The sequence below is a fragment of the Python bivittatus genome, unplaced genomic scaffold (assembly GCF_059951505.1).
Source record: "Python bivittatus isolate LINGU-HERP-01145 unplaced genomic scaffold, Pbiv_v1 ctg000650_np1212, whole genome shotgun sequence".
NCBI lineage: Eukaryota > Metazoa > Chordata > Lepidosauria > Squamata > Pythonidae > Python > Python bivittatus.
Window position 1 is genome coordinate 2,216,984 of NW_028277093.1, and position 18,648 is coordinate 2,235,631.

Genomic DNA, 18,648 nt, shown 5'->3' on the forward strand with positions numbered 1-18,648 from the left:
GCAGCAAAAGGCTGAACACTCTAAGATTTCTATCCGTTATTTATTTTTTCATGTGATTACAGGAAGTCTCTATCAAATCATGGCGACTTCATGGACACAGCCATGTTGTTTTGTTCATAACAGTAGAGAAAACGTTGTATTAAAATAGTAAAATTTTCTAGAATGTTATGTCTTTGAGCATTATTCCCACTTAGGAATGTGAAAATTGGAGTCCAGGGTCTGGGTTGGGTTCGGTTGGGTTGGATTGAGGTCCAGCCCCATAAGGAATCCCATCCAGATCAGAGATCCTCTCATTTAGAAGAGAGTTGGAACCACTCCTCATTGAGCTGACAGAAGCTTTCCTGAGTTAGAAAGGAAATTAGAGTTTGAACACTGCTGATTACCCTGGCTTGGGAGTTCCCCAGGTTCAAACTTCATTCTATTTCTCATGGTTTATTGTTGCAGTATCTATGAGGGGAATTCCCCTGTTCTCCATATCCTGGAGGGGCCAAGAGGTTGAGACATCCAAGGCACGAATGTCAGTCATTTTTGTGAAAAATGGCTCAGATTCATGATAAAAACATGCATTTAAAGGAAAGGAAAGCTTGTCTCCTGGTCATTACGTGGAAATCGCCCTATAGTTTCCTTGGCTCAGACATGGAAATAGACAGCCCTTGAGAATTCAGGGAAGTCCTTTTGATTTCCCAGTTCCGCCTCGGATTTCCTGGTGGTGTCTTATCCAACCCTGATTCTGCTTCAATTCAAAATCTATAGCAGGTGGGGCAGTTGCCGCCGTTTTCTGCAACCAAAGAGAAGACAGATCCTGTGAAACACGCGAGACATACAGAAAACAGAGTCAAACTTGCTGTCAGTGGTTTTTCTGCAACAAAGGGCATGATAAATATGGTCAAACACATGACACATGCAGAAAATAGAGTTAATAGAACTGGCGCCCTCTGGCCAAGCGCCTCCGACTCTCGCCGGTCAGCAGCACGGAGTCCGCAGGCTCTGGGAGGACCTGAGGGGGGGCGGAAGTGGCCGAGGGGCCCTTCTAGGGAGAAGCTCGCTCTCCTCGGAGTCTCCGAGGCCTCGTGGAGGCCCTTCCGGGGAGGGCGGGAGGTGCACGTGCGCGGCTGCGGCTGCGCGGCTGGCGGAGAGAGCGGCACTCGCGGGCCTGCGCGGAAGGCGGGGCGCGCATCCCTCTCCCCCGCGCGCCTCTCTCGGGCGGCGGAGTCGGGCCAGGAGCAGCCCCTCCCCGCAGGGTCCCGCTCGAAAGGGGCCGTCAGGTGAGGCTCCCCGGCGCCCTCCGTCCGCAGGACCGCGTCGCCCGAGCTCCCCCCGGAGCCCTTTGCGGCCTTTTCCTGACGGTCTTTCGCGTCACCCTCCGGAAAGTCTCCGAAGGGCGAGTCCCGCGGAGGGACGACGGAGGCTTGGTAGTCTCCCCGAGGATCCGATGGGGGAGGGGAGATTCAGCGCTCCTGCGTGGGATCCAGTGGGATCTGCTTGCAGGGATCCGGAGTCGAGCATTCCTTCAGGCGGTTCCGAAGGGCTCGATTCCGGATCGCTGCTCCAGGATCGCTGAATAAACAAAGTCAAGGCTTTTGGTTTCCCAGCATCCCTTCCGCAACTTCCTTCCTGCCTTTTGGCAAAGGTGCTGCTGCCTCTTGGCCAGATTCCTCTATCTCTCATCTGTCGCCTGCTTGGAACAGAAAAAAAGAAATGTTGATGCAAACTGAGGTGCAAAAGGGATCAAGCACCATTGTTGCATCCCTTATTTGAACATTAGCAAAAGTCCCCCCCCAGCTCTTCTTCCCTTTATCTCTTTTTGTGAGTCTTCTGTCTGCTTCTGCCAGGGCGTGTTCAAAACATGGTGCTATGCTTGGTATTGGGTTGATATAAGATCTGTGATAGGCTTCCCTCTTGCCCTCCATGGTGCAGAAGGCACACCTGAAACCTTTGGGGAAGATAATTTAGAGTCTCAGGATGGGGCACGATCAGCTCAACTGCTCCAGATTCAGTTCCAATGAAGCAGGAGGGACTCTTGTATGCTACCTATGTTCATTAGTGGATGGCTGGTGTGGGTCTTCCGGGCTGTGTGGCCGTGTTCTGGACGTTTTGTTTCCTAACATTTCGCCAGCATCTGTGACTGGCATCGTCAGAGGACAGGAGCACAGACAGGAGCAGTTCTCTCTGTGCCCAGGATGATGTGACCCTTTTATGGGTATTTATAGAGATCTGAAGGGGAGGGTGTGGTGGGGAATGCTCAGAGATGAATGGGGATTATGTGGCTGTTGCAGAATCCACTATATAGAGAAACAAAATGAAAGTGGGAAATGCTCCAGAAGGACCTTTCCTCTTACCTTACATCAGAGAATACAAGATGGAGAAAAACCACATGAATGCTTGGAATGTGGAAAGTGCTTCAGAGATTCAGGTTATCTTAATTCCCATAAAATTATTCACATAGGGGACAAACAATACAAATGCAGTGAGTGTGGAAAGTGCTTCCGTAAATCTTGTTCCCTTCATTCTCATAAAAGGATCCATACTGGGGAGAAACCATATAAATGCCTGGAGTGTGGAAAGAGCTTCCATTCTGCAAGACATCTTCCTTCCCATAAAAGGATCCACACTGGGGAGAAACCGTATGAATCCAAGAACTGTGCAAAGAGCTTCAGACAAAAATATCAGTATACTGTACATAGCAGAATCCATACTGGAGAGAATCCGTATAAATGCATGGAATGTGGGAAATGCTTCACTAAGTCAGGTTCCCTCACTTCCTATAAAAAGATCCAGACAGGAGAAACCATATAAGTGTATGGAGTGCAGAAAATGTTTCAGAACCAGCAGTGTGCTTAGTCACCACAGAAGGAGCTACACAGGGGAGAAATCATATAAATGCAGTGAGTGTGGAAAATGCTCCACTGAGGCAGGTTCCCTCATTTCCCATAAAAGTGTGAAGTGAGGCTGGTTCCATCCCTGTTGATTTTCTGGAAGTCCCTCAAAACCTGGTTGTGCCATCAGGCCTGGGGACCCCAGGGGACCAGTGAGATACTGAGGTGTTTCCATTGTTATTAACATCTGCCATTCTCTCTTAGCCTTGTGTTTTTAAAATTTAATAATAATTGCTTTTTATATAGTAATTGTTTTTTTAATTTTATTGTACTCTACCCAGAGTCACTTTTTTGTGCGAATTTGACAAATGAGAAATAATTAAAAGGTTCCACGCTGAGAGAAACCATATATGTGCACAGAGTGTGAAAAGTGCTTCAGAGGTTCAAGTTACCTTATTGTCCATAAAAATTCACAGGAGAAAACCTATATAAATATGCTGAGTGTGGAAAATGCTTCACTAATTCAGGTTCCCTCTCTTCCCATAAAAGAGTTCACACTGGGGAGAAACCATATGAAAGCAAGGAATGTAGAAAGAGCTTCAGTCAAAGTTATCGTATTTTCCCTGACAGAATCTACACTGGGGGGAAACCATATAAATGCACAGAGTGTGAGGTGGGTTGGCTGAGAGAGAATGAGGGGCCCAAAGTCACCCAGTTGGCTTCCATGCCTAAGAGGAACTAGAACTCATGGTCTCCCAGTTTCTAGTCCAGCACCTGAACCACTTATGATTGTGATTATTGTTACAAGCCCTTCCCAAAGGACAATGCTAACCAGAAAAACAATCACAAAATTCCATCCAGTCAAATCAGCCAGCCAAACATTTGCCAACCCTTAATCCTAAATTTAACTCTGGATTTGGGGGGTGACTTTCCCTTGATACTCTGCTTATCTGCTGAAATTTAACCCTTTCGCTAAGCCCCCTACAGGACTGACTGACTTCCCCTCCCTCCTTCCCCTGCTCATCTCCACTTTTATTCTTCACTTTTGTTTCCCCAGTGCAGCAGTTCCTTTCCCTTTTTTCTCTATCTCTGTTGTATCTCCTTAAACATAGTTAAAAACATGACTTGCTTTTTCCATATATACGGCTTTTCTGAAAGATCTACTCCTGCTTCCCTCTGTCAGGGAAAAACCATGTTAAACACGGGAGGCAGACACACCAGAACATAAGTCACTTCAAAGTTCTAAAAGCTTTATTAAAAGTTAGTTCAATAAGCAAGTAAAATTCAATCAATAACATACAAGATACTTATTTAGATACACATTGTAATGCGGACCGACAAGAGCAAGCCGTCAACTGAGACAGCTTGACCATGTGGGTCCCGACACCCTGGTTGCAATCCTTTTTATCCTTTAAAACCGCAACCCACAATCATGACTCTCAGGATTTTCATAACGTTCCCAGAGCTAATTTCACCACACTTTCCTGTCCCCTCTGTCCCTGTCACGTCTGTTCCCATCAACAAATTTGCTTATTTAACAGTTTGCTCAGTTTTGCAAGTTTTACTTATTTCCTGTCATTGCCCCAAAGGTCATCACCAAGCTAGCCCTTGCCTCTATTATAAAATGTGATTAAGCAACATATATCTATATTAAAATAAGTGGTAGGCCACTAGCATTTTTCCTCTCACACCTCTTAAGATCGCCACACTTCACCTTCATCTTTGGGTATCAACACTATTTTCCCACCCTCCCCCTTCTAACATCTCCAAGCAGATCCTGCAACGGGCGTTCTCTTCTAGTTCAGCCAAAAACACAAGGAAGAGCACTTTCCTTGGAGAGGTAACTTACCAGGACAATGAGGAGAAGGCTAGGAAGTTCCAAGCTCACCCTGAGGGTTGTATTTCTAGGAAGAATCACTTTCTTCCTTTACCTCTTAGCCTGGAGCTAAAATTGTAACAGCCTTCCCAACAGCCACTGCCAGTCCTTCCAGCATGTCCTTTGATTCAGAAAGTAATAGTTATATCTGGGTTCACACATGGCACTAGGCCATGATGCGTGTCTTTCCTTTTGGCCTCATGCCCCTAAGGAATTGTGCTTCATTTACAAAGCCAACAACCAAGATATCTGCTTTGTCCTCATCTCTCTCCTGTTTTCTTTCTTGCCCTCTTTTTTTTTTCCATTGTCAGCCATGGACTGACCAATCAGTCAATCATTCAATCAATCAATAGTTCAATAATAATAGCTACTCAATAATATACTGTTTATTTAGTTATTTTTGGAATTCTGTCCTGCTAGCAAATCTATGGGCACTTCAAAGTTCTAAAAGCAACTTAACTCTGGATTTCGGGGGTGACTTTCCCTTGATACTCTGCTTATCTGCTGAAATTTAACCCTTTTGCTAAGCCCCCTACAAGACTGACTGACTTCCCCTCCCTCCCTCCCCTGCTCATCTCCACTTTTATTCTTCACTTTTGTTTCTCCAGTGCAGCATTTTTCTTTCTTACCTGATCAGGAGAAAATGGCCAAAATTTTTAATGTTTTAGCCTTTTTCCATCATATGAATGAAAGCCTTTAAATATTTGCATTCAACCCACATCTTGTCTGTCAGAAGGAGGATGACATTCAAGGAAAGCACTGTGGAGACTCCACCTGAAGAGTTTGTTGAAACTACTCCGTCCCCGGAGAGGGACAGCACCTTTTCCTCACTGCGGCAGGCACCATCAATGCTGGATGTGCCAGGAGGATGACAATTGGAACTTCACCTAGGATGTATGGGCAGCAGGTCTGGGTGAACATTCAACTTGCAGATTTAAATCGTATTTGATTGAATGTTTGAATCAGATGGCACTGAAATGATGTGGTCAATTTAGATGATTCTGTCCATATGCAGAAATGTTCTCTGAATTTGATACAATAGATTGGACCATTTGATTGGAATGGCAAAGTCCAACTGGCTCAATTGAATTACATTTGAAATTAGACTGAACTTTACTCATGACTAGCTTATATATGGCGGATAACATACATGGCTTTCTGATGCTGTTCAGTATGTGTGAAAGGAGATATAGTTAAAGTTTGCACTCCCTATTTGGAAAATGCTTTAGATCACTGTGAAATGCACCCAAGAGTTGTGTTTCCTGCTTATGTGTCAAACCCCTAACAGCAGCACATGACCAGGGAAGCAAGATTCACACGGAGTTTCATTAATCAGCGTTAATGTCAAGAAAGAAACAGCTACATTACAGAATCTTGGAAACGGAATGAGCAAAACTTCTGCTTTTATGAGTGAATTCATTAAGGCAGAATCGCAATGAGCTATTTTTCAGTGAACTGGAAACTGAAGGGCTAATGGCCTTTTCGCCAAATAAGCCTGGCATTGAAACCATCAGCCCTTTGAGGTAGACCAGACTTGAACACCAAAGTCATGAACACTAAAACTACTTTTATTATAGGGTTCCACGAACAGAATCCTGCACGTCTAAACGTGCCTCTCCCCTCCCTGCCTTTATCCTAAACAGAACTAGGGAAGGTCAGGTCTGAGATGTTTCTCCAATTACATTCCTGCTTTGGACTCAAATTTCTCTTTTTTAAATTTTTATATTTATATATCAAATTTGTCACCACCCATCTAATTAAAAAGCAACTCTGGGTGGTTTACAAAGTGGTTAAAATCAATTAAAATTACAATATAAAACAATCCTAGATAAATAGAAAATAAATATAATCCAAGTATAGATGTTAAAATTGGCAGTCACTCGGGGAGCATCATCAAGGCGCCAGCCACCCCCAGGGTTGGGTAAGATTCCTGTCACCCCATGCAAGCTGGCAGAGCCAGGTCTTTCATCCTTTCCGGAAAGGTGGGAGGGTAGGGGAGAATATTCTAAAGGGTGGGGGCAGCAGTAGAGAGGGTTCTCCTCCTGGGGCCTGCCAGCTGACATCCTCTCGCTGATGGGGTCTGCCACAGGCTGTCTCTGCCTCAGCGGGTAGGATGGGTTGATGTGATGGGGGCAAGACAGTCCCTCAGGTAACCTGCATCTATGCCCTGCAGGGCTTTAAAGGTGATAACTGGTAAACTGGGTAAACACAATGGACCCAAAGTAAAGCGGTGTTGGATGATGTAAAGCCATTAAAGAGCATGTTGGAAAGAGTACTGAGTCACCTGGACCATGGTTGTCCAACCGAAACCCCTCCGACCCCAGGATCCAGCAGGGAGACAAGTGAGTTGGCGAGCAATGAGGAGGATGAAGGGGAGTCTCCCAAGAGGAGGAGGATATAAAGGAACCCACTGCTGGAGAGAGGCTTGAAGATGCACTTCAATGGGGACCCGGAACAGCTGGTGTGCTTCCTGACCCAAGTGCACCTCTATATGGAACAATGTGGCCAGTTGTTCTATAACAATGCAGAGCGGGTGGCTTACGTGTCGGGCTTCCTGAAGGGGCAACCAGCAGAGAGGATCATAGAAATTCATGAAGCTGATGCAGGTGAGCTGAGAAATTTCGTCAATTTCATGAAGGTGTTACGGGAACGATTCAAGGACCCCTTCGCTGTTATATGGGCAAAGAAAAGCCTTGAGCGGATAAGGCGAGGAAACCGGCCAATCGCTGAGTATGCACTGGAGTTTAAGAGACTGGCCAGGAGGGCACAAAACTGGCCAGAAGATATTAAAATCAGATGTTTCCAACAAGGGCTGCAGCCAGAGATCCTGGAACATGCGCTTGCCAGGGGATGCCTGGAGACCCTGAGGAAGTGGGTCACCCTCACCGAGAAGGTCTAAACCAACTGGATGGTGGTCAAATGAAGAAACGAGCATTTGGACACTGCCACCACCCTTGGTAGGCACGGCAGTTAAGTGAGCACCCGGGAAGGCAAAGGATGGTGGTCAGGAGCCACAACAAATGATGCGGGCTTGCTTCAGATGCAGGGCTGAGGGACACTATGCTGCAAACTGCCCTCAAAGACCTGATCGGCAACCAAGGGGGGAGAGCAAGCCGGGGGGAAGCCCCTGGGAGGACCGAGACGAGAGAAGAAAGGGATGGCAGCCGCACGAAAGGAAGAGCCAACCAGCTCCCAGCAATGACAGCAAGTGATTCACTTGAAGAAGAGTTTGCACAAGCAGGAAACTGCAGCCACCTGCTTTAAAGGGTGCCCCAAGACAGGAAGAAAATCAAGGGCATGACAAAATGGTGAGTGGGGAATGCAATTCAGTGAGGGTTGCAGTGAGATTGAAGGTGCTAGGGACCAAACGCAAGGTGGATCTGTCTGCCTTAATAGACTCTGGGTGCACCCAATGCCTGATTAGCCCCGTGATTGTGGCTGAACTAGGGATGAGGGTGCGGAAGTTAGAAACCCCTATTCTCTTCACACAACTGGACAGGTCGACCGCGGGAGGGGGTCCCCTGGAATTTTACACCGAACCTGTTGAGATGAAGATTGGGACCCACTGGAAGATGCTGAACTTTCTTGTGACCCCAATTGCCCACCATGCTCTGATACTGGGGTTAGTGTGGTTAAGGCAGAGGAACCCCAAAGTAAATTGGAAAGAGGGGAGCTTGCAGTTCACCAGTGGGGAATTTCGAGTGCAGAAAGGGGCTGGGAACCCTCCCAGGGTGGCGCTGGCAGCGGCAAGCATGAAGGTTCAGAAACCTAGCGACCCAAGAGCCAACCCTTTAATCCCTGAACAGTACAGGGACCTGAGCCAAGTATTCAGCGAAGCGGAATCGGATCAACTTCTATGATGGAATGGTATGGTAAAGATAAGCATTTCCTTAGCCCCCAGAATGAGTGTGGGAAGGTGAAGAGGATGAGGCTGGCACCACCCTAAGGAATTCTCAGTGTTTGCTTACTGGCTTGGGAAGTTTAGATTCAGTCTGGCGAGATTTTGTCTTGGAGGTGGAAGCTAATAAATGCAATAGAACTGTAACTGTACTGTCTCGTGTACTTCTTTGGGCTGAACCTGACATCAATCTCGCCAGACTCAATTGTGTTTCCGAGCTGGGAATAAAATGCACAGGCGGTTGTTTGAAGTTTAGATAAGACTTTATTTCTGAGAGCACAACACACAGAATGATCAGCTGTCAGGGCAGCCACACTCAGGATTTCCCCAGAAGCTCTTTGTATAGGGAAGAGTGTGCTATTGTTCTTTGAAAGGTGCGAAAGAATGCCCGCCCTCTAGCGATTCTTAGAAAGTGTAGTTAGCTGGAGTTCCAAGAGACAGACTCTTAGGTGAAAGTGTGATTGGCTGGATCTCCAAAAGGGAGCACTCGGGGGCCAGGCACCCCACTGAGCACTGGCTTCCTTTAATCAGGCATCCTGCATTTCCCTGTCTAGCACTGTCTAATTGGAATGAAGATCTCTTCAGGGAAGAGTTCTTTTGGTGCTTGATTTAGGCTTCGGCTAAGTTCAAGGAACGTTGGCTCTTCCTGCCAGATTTTTTGTTATTTGATTAGGGAGATCTTTTGGCTGGGGTGAAGGAATCTCGACTCTTCCTGCCCCATTATAACCTTTTAGGTGAGCCCCTTCTAGCTGTAAATTTAACCTTTTACCTTGATTACTGTTCAAAGATTGAATGGCAGGGTGAGACAAGTGGAAAGGTTTGGCTTCCTGCTTTCATGGAGGAAGAGTTTGATTTCCTTCTCACAGTCCCTCCTTTTTTATTTTGTGCAAATAATAGAATATTTTATGCACATCCAGATAGAGAATTTTTAGTTATAAATCATTAAAGGTATCTGTCTGATCTTGGTTTGAGGACAGAGGAACATTCCCTAAAATGTTCTGTCTGATCTTGGTTTGAGGACAGAGGAACATTCCCTAAAACATCCTAAACAGGAGAGTAAGCATTGAGCAAAACAGCAAGCAAATATTCCCCATACCACCAAGCCCCTAATTCCCAGAAATATTGTCTTCAACCAGGTAACCAGGAAGTAAAGCACAAGAAATCAAGGAAGCCTTGACTGTAGCCAATGTTGTGAACCAAAGTTTTTAAAACCCGTATACAACCTTCTATCAATCTGGAATTATCAGACAAATTGAAACAGCACATGCCTTCAGGAGGAAGAAGGGAAATGGCTTAGGCGGTTGAATACAGGGCAATCCAGCCCTACAAGCTCTCTCTTACAGTCTGCCCACCCGGTTTTCTGTAGGATGCCCTGAGTTTCACTTGAGAGGTTTTACCTGCCCATTGTATGTACCGTAGACACATGGCCTATCAACAATAAAAGCACATTTAGAGATTTGGTTGATTATTAGAGAGTGCTAAGTTCGCACCCGCGCTCTCACAAAGTCAAAATAGTCACAAATTTTAGGGTCATTCAGTGCCTTTGTGTAGACAGGGAATCTCCCTTGCCAGTGATGGGGGACAGACGTGGAGACCCAACAGTTATATTGCTGTTCAGGATGGTGGTCTGGTAGCTGAAATGCAGGCAGGCATTGTCAGTCTATGCAGTGGTCAGTGGGAGGAGAGGCACAGAAGAAGTTCAGGCAAGCATTTTCAGCTAGTGCAGGCATCCGCACCCTTCATCCTTGCTTTAAACAGATCCACACCCCAACTCAAGAGCTGAGAAGACTCCTCCTGAGGTGACTGCAATCCTCCGTGTGAGTTCCTATTGAAGTCTACTGAACAATAAGACAATTGTTAGCCACTCTTGTCGGGGAGTCTTCTATTTGGAGATGTGAAGCATTTTTTTCCTGCAGGGCAGAATACTTTCCCTGCTTTCAAATGCCCAGTGCCTCCCTTCACCCATCCTTTTGCTCCTGTGGCCTCAAATTGTCTTTCCCTTTCCCTTTACTCTGTGCAGGGAGATTCCCTTTTTGTCATATGAGGGAAGGGGATTTTGTGCAGGATCAGTTGCGCCACTCTCTCTCCTGCTGTGAATCTCATTTCAAATCTCTCTGGGCCTAGGTGGAGAAGCATTTCTTGGTAGCAAGGGTCTATTTATTTTTATATTTGTTTGTTTGTTTGTTTGTTTGTTTGTTCGTTCATTCAATTTATATAGCCAACCATCTCAAACCAGTGACTCTGGGCAGCTATATAAATTACATCCTTCTTCCCCCGTCCCACCATACATCTATGCCCAGTAGTGCCCAGTCTGTTAACATGTGTATTTGTCCATAGGCACCAGGGGCCATTTGTACCCCTAACCTCAGGGACACCTCAGTTATCTGTCCCAGGTTTACACTGATGTCATTGGACACTCTCAGGACTGCTCCCACAGCTTCCTCAGTTGCAATTGCTGGCAGGAAAGCATCAGGTTCTAGCTGGAGCACGCAAACCTTCTCTCCCGGGAGGAAGTTCTGATATTGGACATAGACTAGGTGGGGGTCAACAAAGCATTAATGGAGCTTCAGGATGGCTTGATCCAATAGTAGTCTCCACCCCTTCAAAGATTTGTGGCCAGACCGGAGGTGGATTTGCTGCTTTGGGAGACCTTCAAGCTCAGATGCAAGGAGTGTGCGCTCACCCTACCAAAAGCTGAAGTGTGTGCCTTCTCTTTGCTACCATCCCACATTTCTTTTTCCCTACTGATAAAATAGCCAGAGTACCTGTGAAAGGTTCAGTGCCAACATCCCAAGAAATCTCCAAAAGGTTGACTTTGTTTCACAGTGCAGAGAGTGGCCAAGTCCCAGATCCAGATGATCACCTTCTTGGGATAATCCATTGCTTACCCATCACAGCTGGTCCTTGAGCCTTGTTAGGATTAATTACCTGATCATGCAGCATAAGATGAAGCTGCTAGGCTGGTCTTACTAACATAGGGAAGACAAATCATGAGAGGTTAGCACAATTGTAGAAATGCATACCCAAATAGCAAGCCCTCATGCTGTGAACCGGTCTGGGTGAATGCAAGCAGCCCTGAGACAAAACTTGGACTGTTCATCATATTCCTACTTAGATGAAGACATTATTATATACTTCAACTGCTAAGGACTTTAATACCATCTCATTCCTAATAATTTCCTAGAATGAGAACTTGCAAAGCTGGGAAGAAAAAATCTACATTGACCTAGGAATTTATAGAGTGTCTGGATTGCTTCCAGAGCCAAAAGTTTCATAATTATTCATAATATCCACATTGAGGGAGAAAAATGAAACCTAGCAAACTTCTCATGACCCATTTAGTTTAAAATAGCCTTTCTCAACCTTTTGACCCTGGAGGAACCCGTGGAATATTTTTCAGGCCTCGGGGAACCCCTGGACATTCAGGCTCAAATATAGGCCAGAAGTTACAAATTTATTATATTTGTTTCATGTGTAGCCCTGTATATGTGCATTAACAATATTCTTAAACAAAAAATAAAGAATGAAACTTACCTCTTTAATGTGAAACCTGTGCTTGTTTTTTTGTTTGTTTGGTTGGTTGGTTTTTGCTGCACAAATACTCAATTCTGGGCTGAACTTGAGATAAGCACACATGATGTCATCTCCAACTGAAATAAGACTTTTTTTTTTCTTTGCTTTTGATGCTTGTTGAAAAGCTTGCTCACACAAGTAAGAAGTTGAAAACTGCAGCAAAATGTTTGACGCCTTCCTACGAATGGCAGGATACTCTTCTTTCACAGAAGTCCAGAATTTGTCCATGGGCAGATCAGCAAATCTCGTCTTGAAGGTACGATCAGACCGCAGCTCACAAAGTTCTTCCTTCAAAGTTAAGTCCTCAGGCTAAGCAGAAGATGCAGAGAAAGGATCTCCTTGAAGCAAAAGTGGAACAGCCACTTCATGTTACATCTAGATAAAGTGCCAACCTTTTCCTCTTAGCTAGGTATAATCTTAAAAGAAAACACACAACCCCTGACAAATGCTCTTCCTTGACAGAAAGAGAAATAGCCCAGGGATAAGCAGACCCATGGAACAGATGAGTTTCTCATGACAGTGGCAAAACCTGTTCATCCATGATCAATGCTCCTTCTCTTTTCAGTCAGTCCCTTCCTCGCTCCAGGTGTACCGACAGCTGTCATCCTGGCCAAGCCAAGGTGGTCCTGGAAGGAAGGCCTCTTTGCTGCCATGCGTGCGTCTCGTGCAGAAGGCACCATCTCCACTCAGGAAGGTAGGGGACACCAGGAGGAGGGGCAGACCTTGAAGGATGGGCAGAAGGGTCACTGAAGCATTTCCATTCAGGCATTTTCAGAAACAGGCTTGCCAACCTTGGGCAAAGGGTCTATAGAGAGGAAGGAAGATGACCTTGATGGAGATATGCAGGAAGACAAAAGGGGCTAAAGTGTTTTTTTTAGAATGTGCAGATCTGGGTTGCAAAATCTGGATCATCACAAGATGGAAATCAAGAGTTAGTGTCCTTATCTCTTTGCTGCCATCAAGTAGTTGTCTAAATTTCTGCATCCCAGATCTGGTAGTCCCCAATGTAAGATAAATTATTTATTTATTCATGAATTCAATTTGCATAGCTGCCCATCTCCACAAGTGACTCTGGGTGGCGAACAAAATTAAAATAAAGGTCAAACAATTGCAACAATACAAACATTAAAATACATAGCAGCCAAGAAACTACACCAGTTGAAGCTTCCATATGTTCTTCAACAGCAGCCCCATGTAAAGTGCATTACAGTACTCCAGGTGGGAGGTCACACAGGCATGAGTGAGGAACAGGTGCAACTGCCACACCACCCAAAGGTGTGCAAAGGCCCTCCTAGCTATGGCTGCCACCTGGTCTTCAAGCAGGAGCTGTGAGTCCAGGAGGACCTGCAGACTGCGCACCAGGTCTCTCTGAGGCAGTCCCACCTCATCCAACACCAATGATGAATGGTCCCCAGCATCAGAAGGTCCAAACACCCAAAACACTTAGTCTTGCTTGGATTTGAGCTGAACCCTCTTCCACCCCATCAAGGCCCTCACAGCCTCCAGATCCTGGGATAGGATGTCCACAGCATCACTCAGGCGGACTGGACTGGAGATATAAAGCTGGGCATCATCAGCATACTGGTGATACCTCACTCCAAATTGCTGGATGACTTCACCCGGCGGCCTCATGTGGAGGTTAAACAGGGAAAAAGGATCAAGCCCTGTGGCACCCCACAAAGTAGGGGCCTCTCCCCTCCTATCAACACTGACTGGAACCAGCCCCGGGGAAAGGAGGAGAACCAACACAGCACAGGGCCACCTACCCACAACTCCCGTAGACGGTCCACAAGATATCATGATCAATGTTCTCCAAAGCCACTGAGAGATCAGGAAGAGCTAGGATGGACACACTACCCCCATCCCGCTCCAGCCAGAATTCATCCAAGAGTGCAATCAATGCCATCTCCATCCCATACCCCTAATTTATAAGTAGGAAACTTTTGGGAGAAAACCTGGGGGAGTCATCACTGCCCTTCCAGCTCTCTCTGCAGGAGCCTGTCTGATGAAGATCAGCCCAGCTCAACACCCTTCTCTGTCTTCAGGGCTGAGCATAGGCATCTGATACTAATCACCACAATGTCAAAATGCTGAAACATGCATTGCAGTGTCACAATTCCAATCCTGGCCTTCTGTCTTTGTGACTTGAAGTTGCAAAGCAATGCATAAGACACATTGTTTGTCTTGCGATGTCATCTTGTGGACTATGATGGGTGTGAGAACTGGAAGTTGAGACTCAAACTGGATAGGGCCTGCTCTTCTCTTCTCTTCTCTTCTCTTCTCTTCTCTTCTCTTCTCTTCTCTTCTCTTCTCTTCTCTTCTCTTCATTTTCTGTTTTCTTTTTTCAGGCTTTCTTAACTGGGGTTTGGCATTATGAGATGTCTTTGGGAGACAGTGGGGGAAGGGAGCATGGCCTGGAAGGAAATACTGAAGTAGGAGCAGGAAGAGGGGACCTGGGGAAGCTTCAGCCTGGCCTCTGAAGAGAAAGAAGGCCAGCTTGGTGCTTGCAATTTATTGTAGAAGAAACATGTTAACATTTTTGGCACTGGGAGCTCTACTGTCAGGCCCAGCCCAAGAACAATGGTGAAACAGTCCATTTGAGTTCAGTTGCTTTATTTGCTTACACCATATAGACAGAATCTTGCCAGACTAAATCTATACTACTGAAACTAGTGGATATACCCTGGGAGACTCTAGGGAGTAGCTATCCCGAGCCTCTTATGCTTCCCATGCTCCTCCTCTGGACTGTGTTGTCTTTTGTGGAATGCATCCCCTCCTTCCTGATAGCCTTGCTGTCTGCTGCAATCCACCTGGGTGATCCCACTGGCTGAATCCAGGGTATCAAATATCTTCCCTGTGTGGCCAGGTTCTCCAGAAAGGGACCCCAGTAGCACACCAACCAAATCACTGAGAAAGGAGTATGGAATCAGAGAGTGGAGTTCTAATTGAGCAGGATCTGGATGCATATAATTTCTTGGGATTAGCCTGTCTGGTGACATAACTCCTAGGAGACTTTTCCCCCCTTGGGACCTTCCTCTCAGCTCCAGCCAGCCTGTTTCTATTCTTGGCTTCAACACACTCATTCTTTTTGTTGATCCCAGCTGTCCTCCTTCTTACTTCCTCCTAGAGAGTTTTAAATTCATTCTTCTCCTTTGACATACCTGGATTTTGAGGCACAATATCCTAGCCCAAACTTATTATTCCCATATTCAATGAACCATTTTATTAGGATGATGTTATATTAATACAAGGGGTCATGAAGTTCCTCACTGTCTTCTCCCCAGATGCAGAGCACTGCAGAACATGTCCAGAAGATCACCATCCGAATAAAGACCAAAACAAATGCGTCCCCAAGGATAACCTTCCTGTCGTACAAAGAAGACTTGGGGATGATCCTGACATCCTTTACCCTCTTCTTGTCCTCAGTCACACCCTTTGTTTTAGCAATCTTCATGAAATTTCAAGACACTCCCATAGTCAAGGCCAATAACCGGGACCTCTCCTACATCATCCTGGTCTCTCTCCGGCTTTCCTTCTTCACTTCCCTGCTCTTCATTGGTCGTCCAAAGCCAGCCACCTGCCTTCTCCAAAAAACCTCCTTCAGCATCATCTTCTCCGTTGCCGTCTCTTCTGTCTTGGCCAAAACAATCACGGTGGTGCTGGCTTTCCTGGCCACAAAGCCTGGGAACACTGTGAGGAGGTGGCTGAGAAAAACTCTGGCCAACTCCATTGTCCTTACTTGCTCCAGTCTCCAAGTTATCATCTGTATCTTCTGGCTGGATGTTTCTCCCCCATTCCCTGAGGCTGACATGCACTCCCAGCTGAAGCAGATTGTCTTGCAATGCAATGAAGGCTCCATTGCCATGTTTTATGGTGCCCTTGCCTACATGGGCTTCCTGTCCACCATCTGCTTCACAGTGGCTTTCCTGGCCAGGAATCTGCCTGCGGCCTTCAATGAAGCCAAGCTGATCACCTTCAGCATGCTGGTTTTCTGCAGTGTCTGGATCTCCTTTGTGCCCACCTACCTGAGCACCAAGGGCAAGTACATGGTGGCCGTGCAAATCTTCTCCATCCTGGCCTCTGGCACGGCCTCTTGGGCTGGATCTTCATCCCCAAGTGCCACATTGTTTTGCTAAGACCTGACCTGAATACAAAGGAGCAGCTAACGGCAAAAACTAAAGTTGGTTTGAAAGTGAATGCAGAGTAATTGTCATAACCCACTCGAGTGTCACTTCATCAGAGATGGATTCTCTCTAGATATTCAGGGAGAAGAAACATTTGTGGATATACATGAAACACTCGGGGATTAACAGGAGTCAAAGAGAAAGGGAAATTTCTATGTTTTCTTTCTTTTTTCATTTCTTTCCTTTTTTCTCATTCTTATTTCTTATATTCTTTTTTTTCTTAATCTCCTTTTAATTTTGTATATTTTTATTGTATTGAAAAATTATAATGAACAAATATTTTTTAAAAAAGAGACAGAGAAAGCCAAGAAATGCTGAGAGGCTGGGAAAAGGGACTTAGAGGTAAGCAGAGGCCCTGTAACTCCTTTGAAAGAAACCATGTTTCATGGAAATTTGCATGTTTGTCTTTTCAAAACCACCCATTGTCTTTGTAATCCTGCCCCATTACCTGATAGTTACACCCTAATGGCCTAACTGACCTCACTAGACACATGATATGCTATATCCAATCAAAAGCTTATTCTTGTCTGTACCCAATCAAATACCTTGCAAGAAACATCCAATGACTTGTCTACCCTAATCTGCATAAGCCTATAAAGAGGGACTGCAACCCTTCCCTTCTTTATAGAGGCTGGAGGTGGCTTGGGGACAGATTGTAAGGGAGAAAATGTTCCTTGGAGCTTGTTAATGTTATTCACTGACTTGATGGCACAGAATCAATCCATCTGTGGTCCCCTAAGTGGCCATGTTTCAAAAATGGTCACATACTGCCTCTTGGTGATCAGTTTAATTTCTGAATCAAAAAATGGAGTGGAGGAACATGTCATGGGCTCTGGGCAAGGCTCTTCTTACATTTTCGGTGACCTGATTTATTAGTATTAATATATTTTGGCACCATCAACTCCAGGACAATTCTGGGTGGCTCAGAATTTAAAACAACCAACATTAAAAACACAGATTACAGTATACGTAAAGTGGATAGCATACCCACAAACAGTATACAATATGTAAAGAAACATCTCTAACAAAGGGGCTGCATTCACCTTACCCCAAGGCCTGGGATGTTTCCTATTTGGAGAACACATACTGGGGGGAAAACGTCTTGAGCGCCGAAGGGATTTGCACACAATTATTCACTTTATACCCATAGAAGGAGGCAGAGATGAAACCATATAAATGCGTAGAGCATGAGTGCCTTGGAAGCAGCAGGATCTTTCGCACAAAAAGATGTACAAAGGGTGGACCCGTATGAATGAATTGACTGTGCAAAGGAATTGAAAAGACTGCAGTTCTGAGCTGTTGAATGTGCTGGATGGAAGACTGGAACGAACAACTCGATGAAGGGATTGAAGGGGCACTCATCAAATTTGCAGACGACACAAAGCTAGGGGGAATTGCTAACACCTTGGAAGATGGATTCAAGATTCAGAAGCATCTTGACAGACTTGAGCAAGACTGGCAAGACTGGGCCCTATCCAACATGATGCAGTTCAGTGGAGAGAAAAGTCAGGTCCCGCACTTAGGCAGGAAACCCCAGATGCACAGGTACAGGATAGGCAGGACCTGGCTCAACAGTAATGCCTGGGAGAGTGGTCTTGGTGTTCTGGTGGACCACCACTTAAGGAGGAGTCAGCTACAGCTCCCAGAAATGCCAACACAGTCCTGGGCTGCATCAACAGAGGGGTAGTATCAAGATCAAGGGAAGGGATAGTACCACTCTACCCGGCACTGGTGAGGCCACATTTGGAATCCTAGAAAGAGTGCAGAGAAGAGCAACAAAGATGATAAGGGATCTGGAGGCTAAATTCTATGAAGAATGGCTAAAGGAACTTGGTATGTTTAACGAAGAGAAGACTGCAGGGAGACATGATGGCAGTCTTCCAATCAAGGGCTGCCACAGGGAAGAGGGCATCGATTTATTCTCCATAGCACCTGAGGGTAGGACAAGAAGCAATGGGGAGAAGCTTGTCAGAGGGAGATCCAGCCTGGGAATAAGGAATTTCTTGACAGTGAGAATTATTAAGTAGTGGAACAGCTTGCCTCCTGGAGTTGTGGAGTTTATTTTAAGATTGTGCACCACCCAGAGCCATTTGTTGAGATGAGCAGCCATACAAATTGAAATAAATACATAATTAATCCCGCTTTCAGAAGCAGCTGTGAAGTGGGAAAGTCCTTGCTAAGGAGGTGGAAAGTTGAGATAATCAGGGGTGTGTCCTTGATTGAGGATGGAATGTTGTGGTTTCACACTTGGCTATGTTGTTGTGGTTTCCTTCTTGGGGCTGCTTTTTAGAGCTTCTCTTC

General features: G+C 45.7%; 1 protein-coding gene and 1 pseudogene across 1 annotated transcript; both read left to right on the forward strand.

Annotated features, from left to right (window-relative positions):
* The first annotated feature begins 1,055 nt into the window (after window positions 1-1,055).
* Window positions 1,056-16,840, forward strand: LOC148214493 (vomeronasal type-2 receptor 26-like). Its single transcript, XM_088151440.1, has 4 exons — window positions 1,056-1,265; window positions 12,289-12,419; window positions 12,729-12,857; window positions 15,448-16,840. The coding sequence occupies exons 2-4, from the start codon at window positions 12,327-12,329 to the stop codon at window positions 16,297-16,299; spliced, it is 1,074 nt and encodes a 357-aa protein (XP_088007566.1). The 5' UTR covers window positions 1,056-1,265; window positions 12,289-12,326; the 3' UTR covers window positions 16,300-16,840.
* LOC107326795 (uncharacterized) lies at window positions 1,260-11,459 on the forward strand (annotated as a pseudogene).
* Window positions 16,841-18,648: the final 1,808 nt, after the last annotated feature.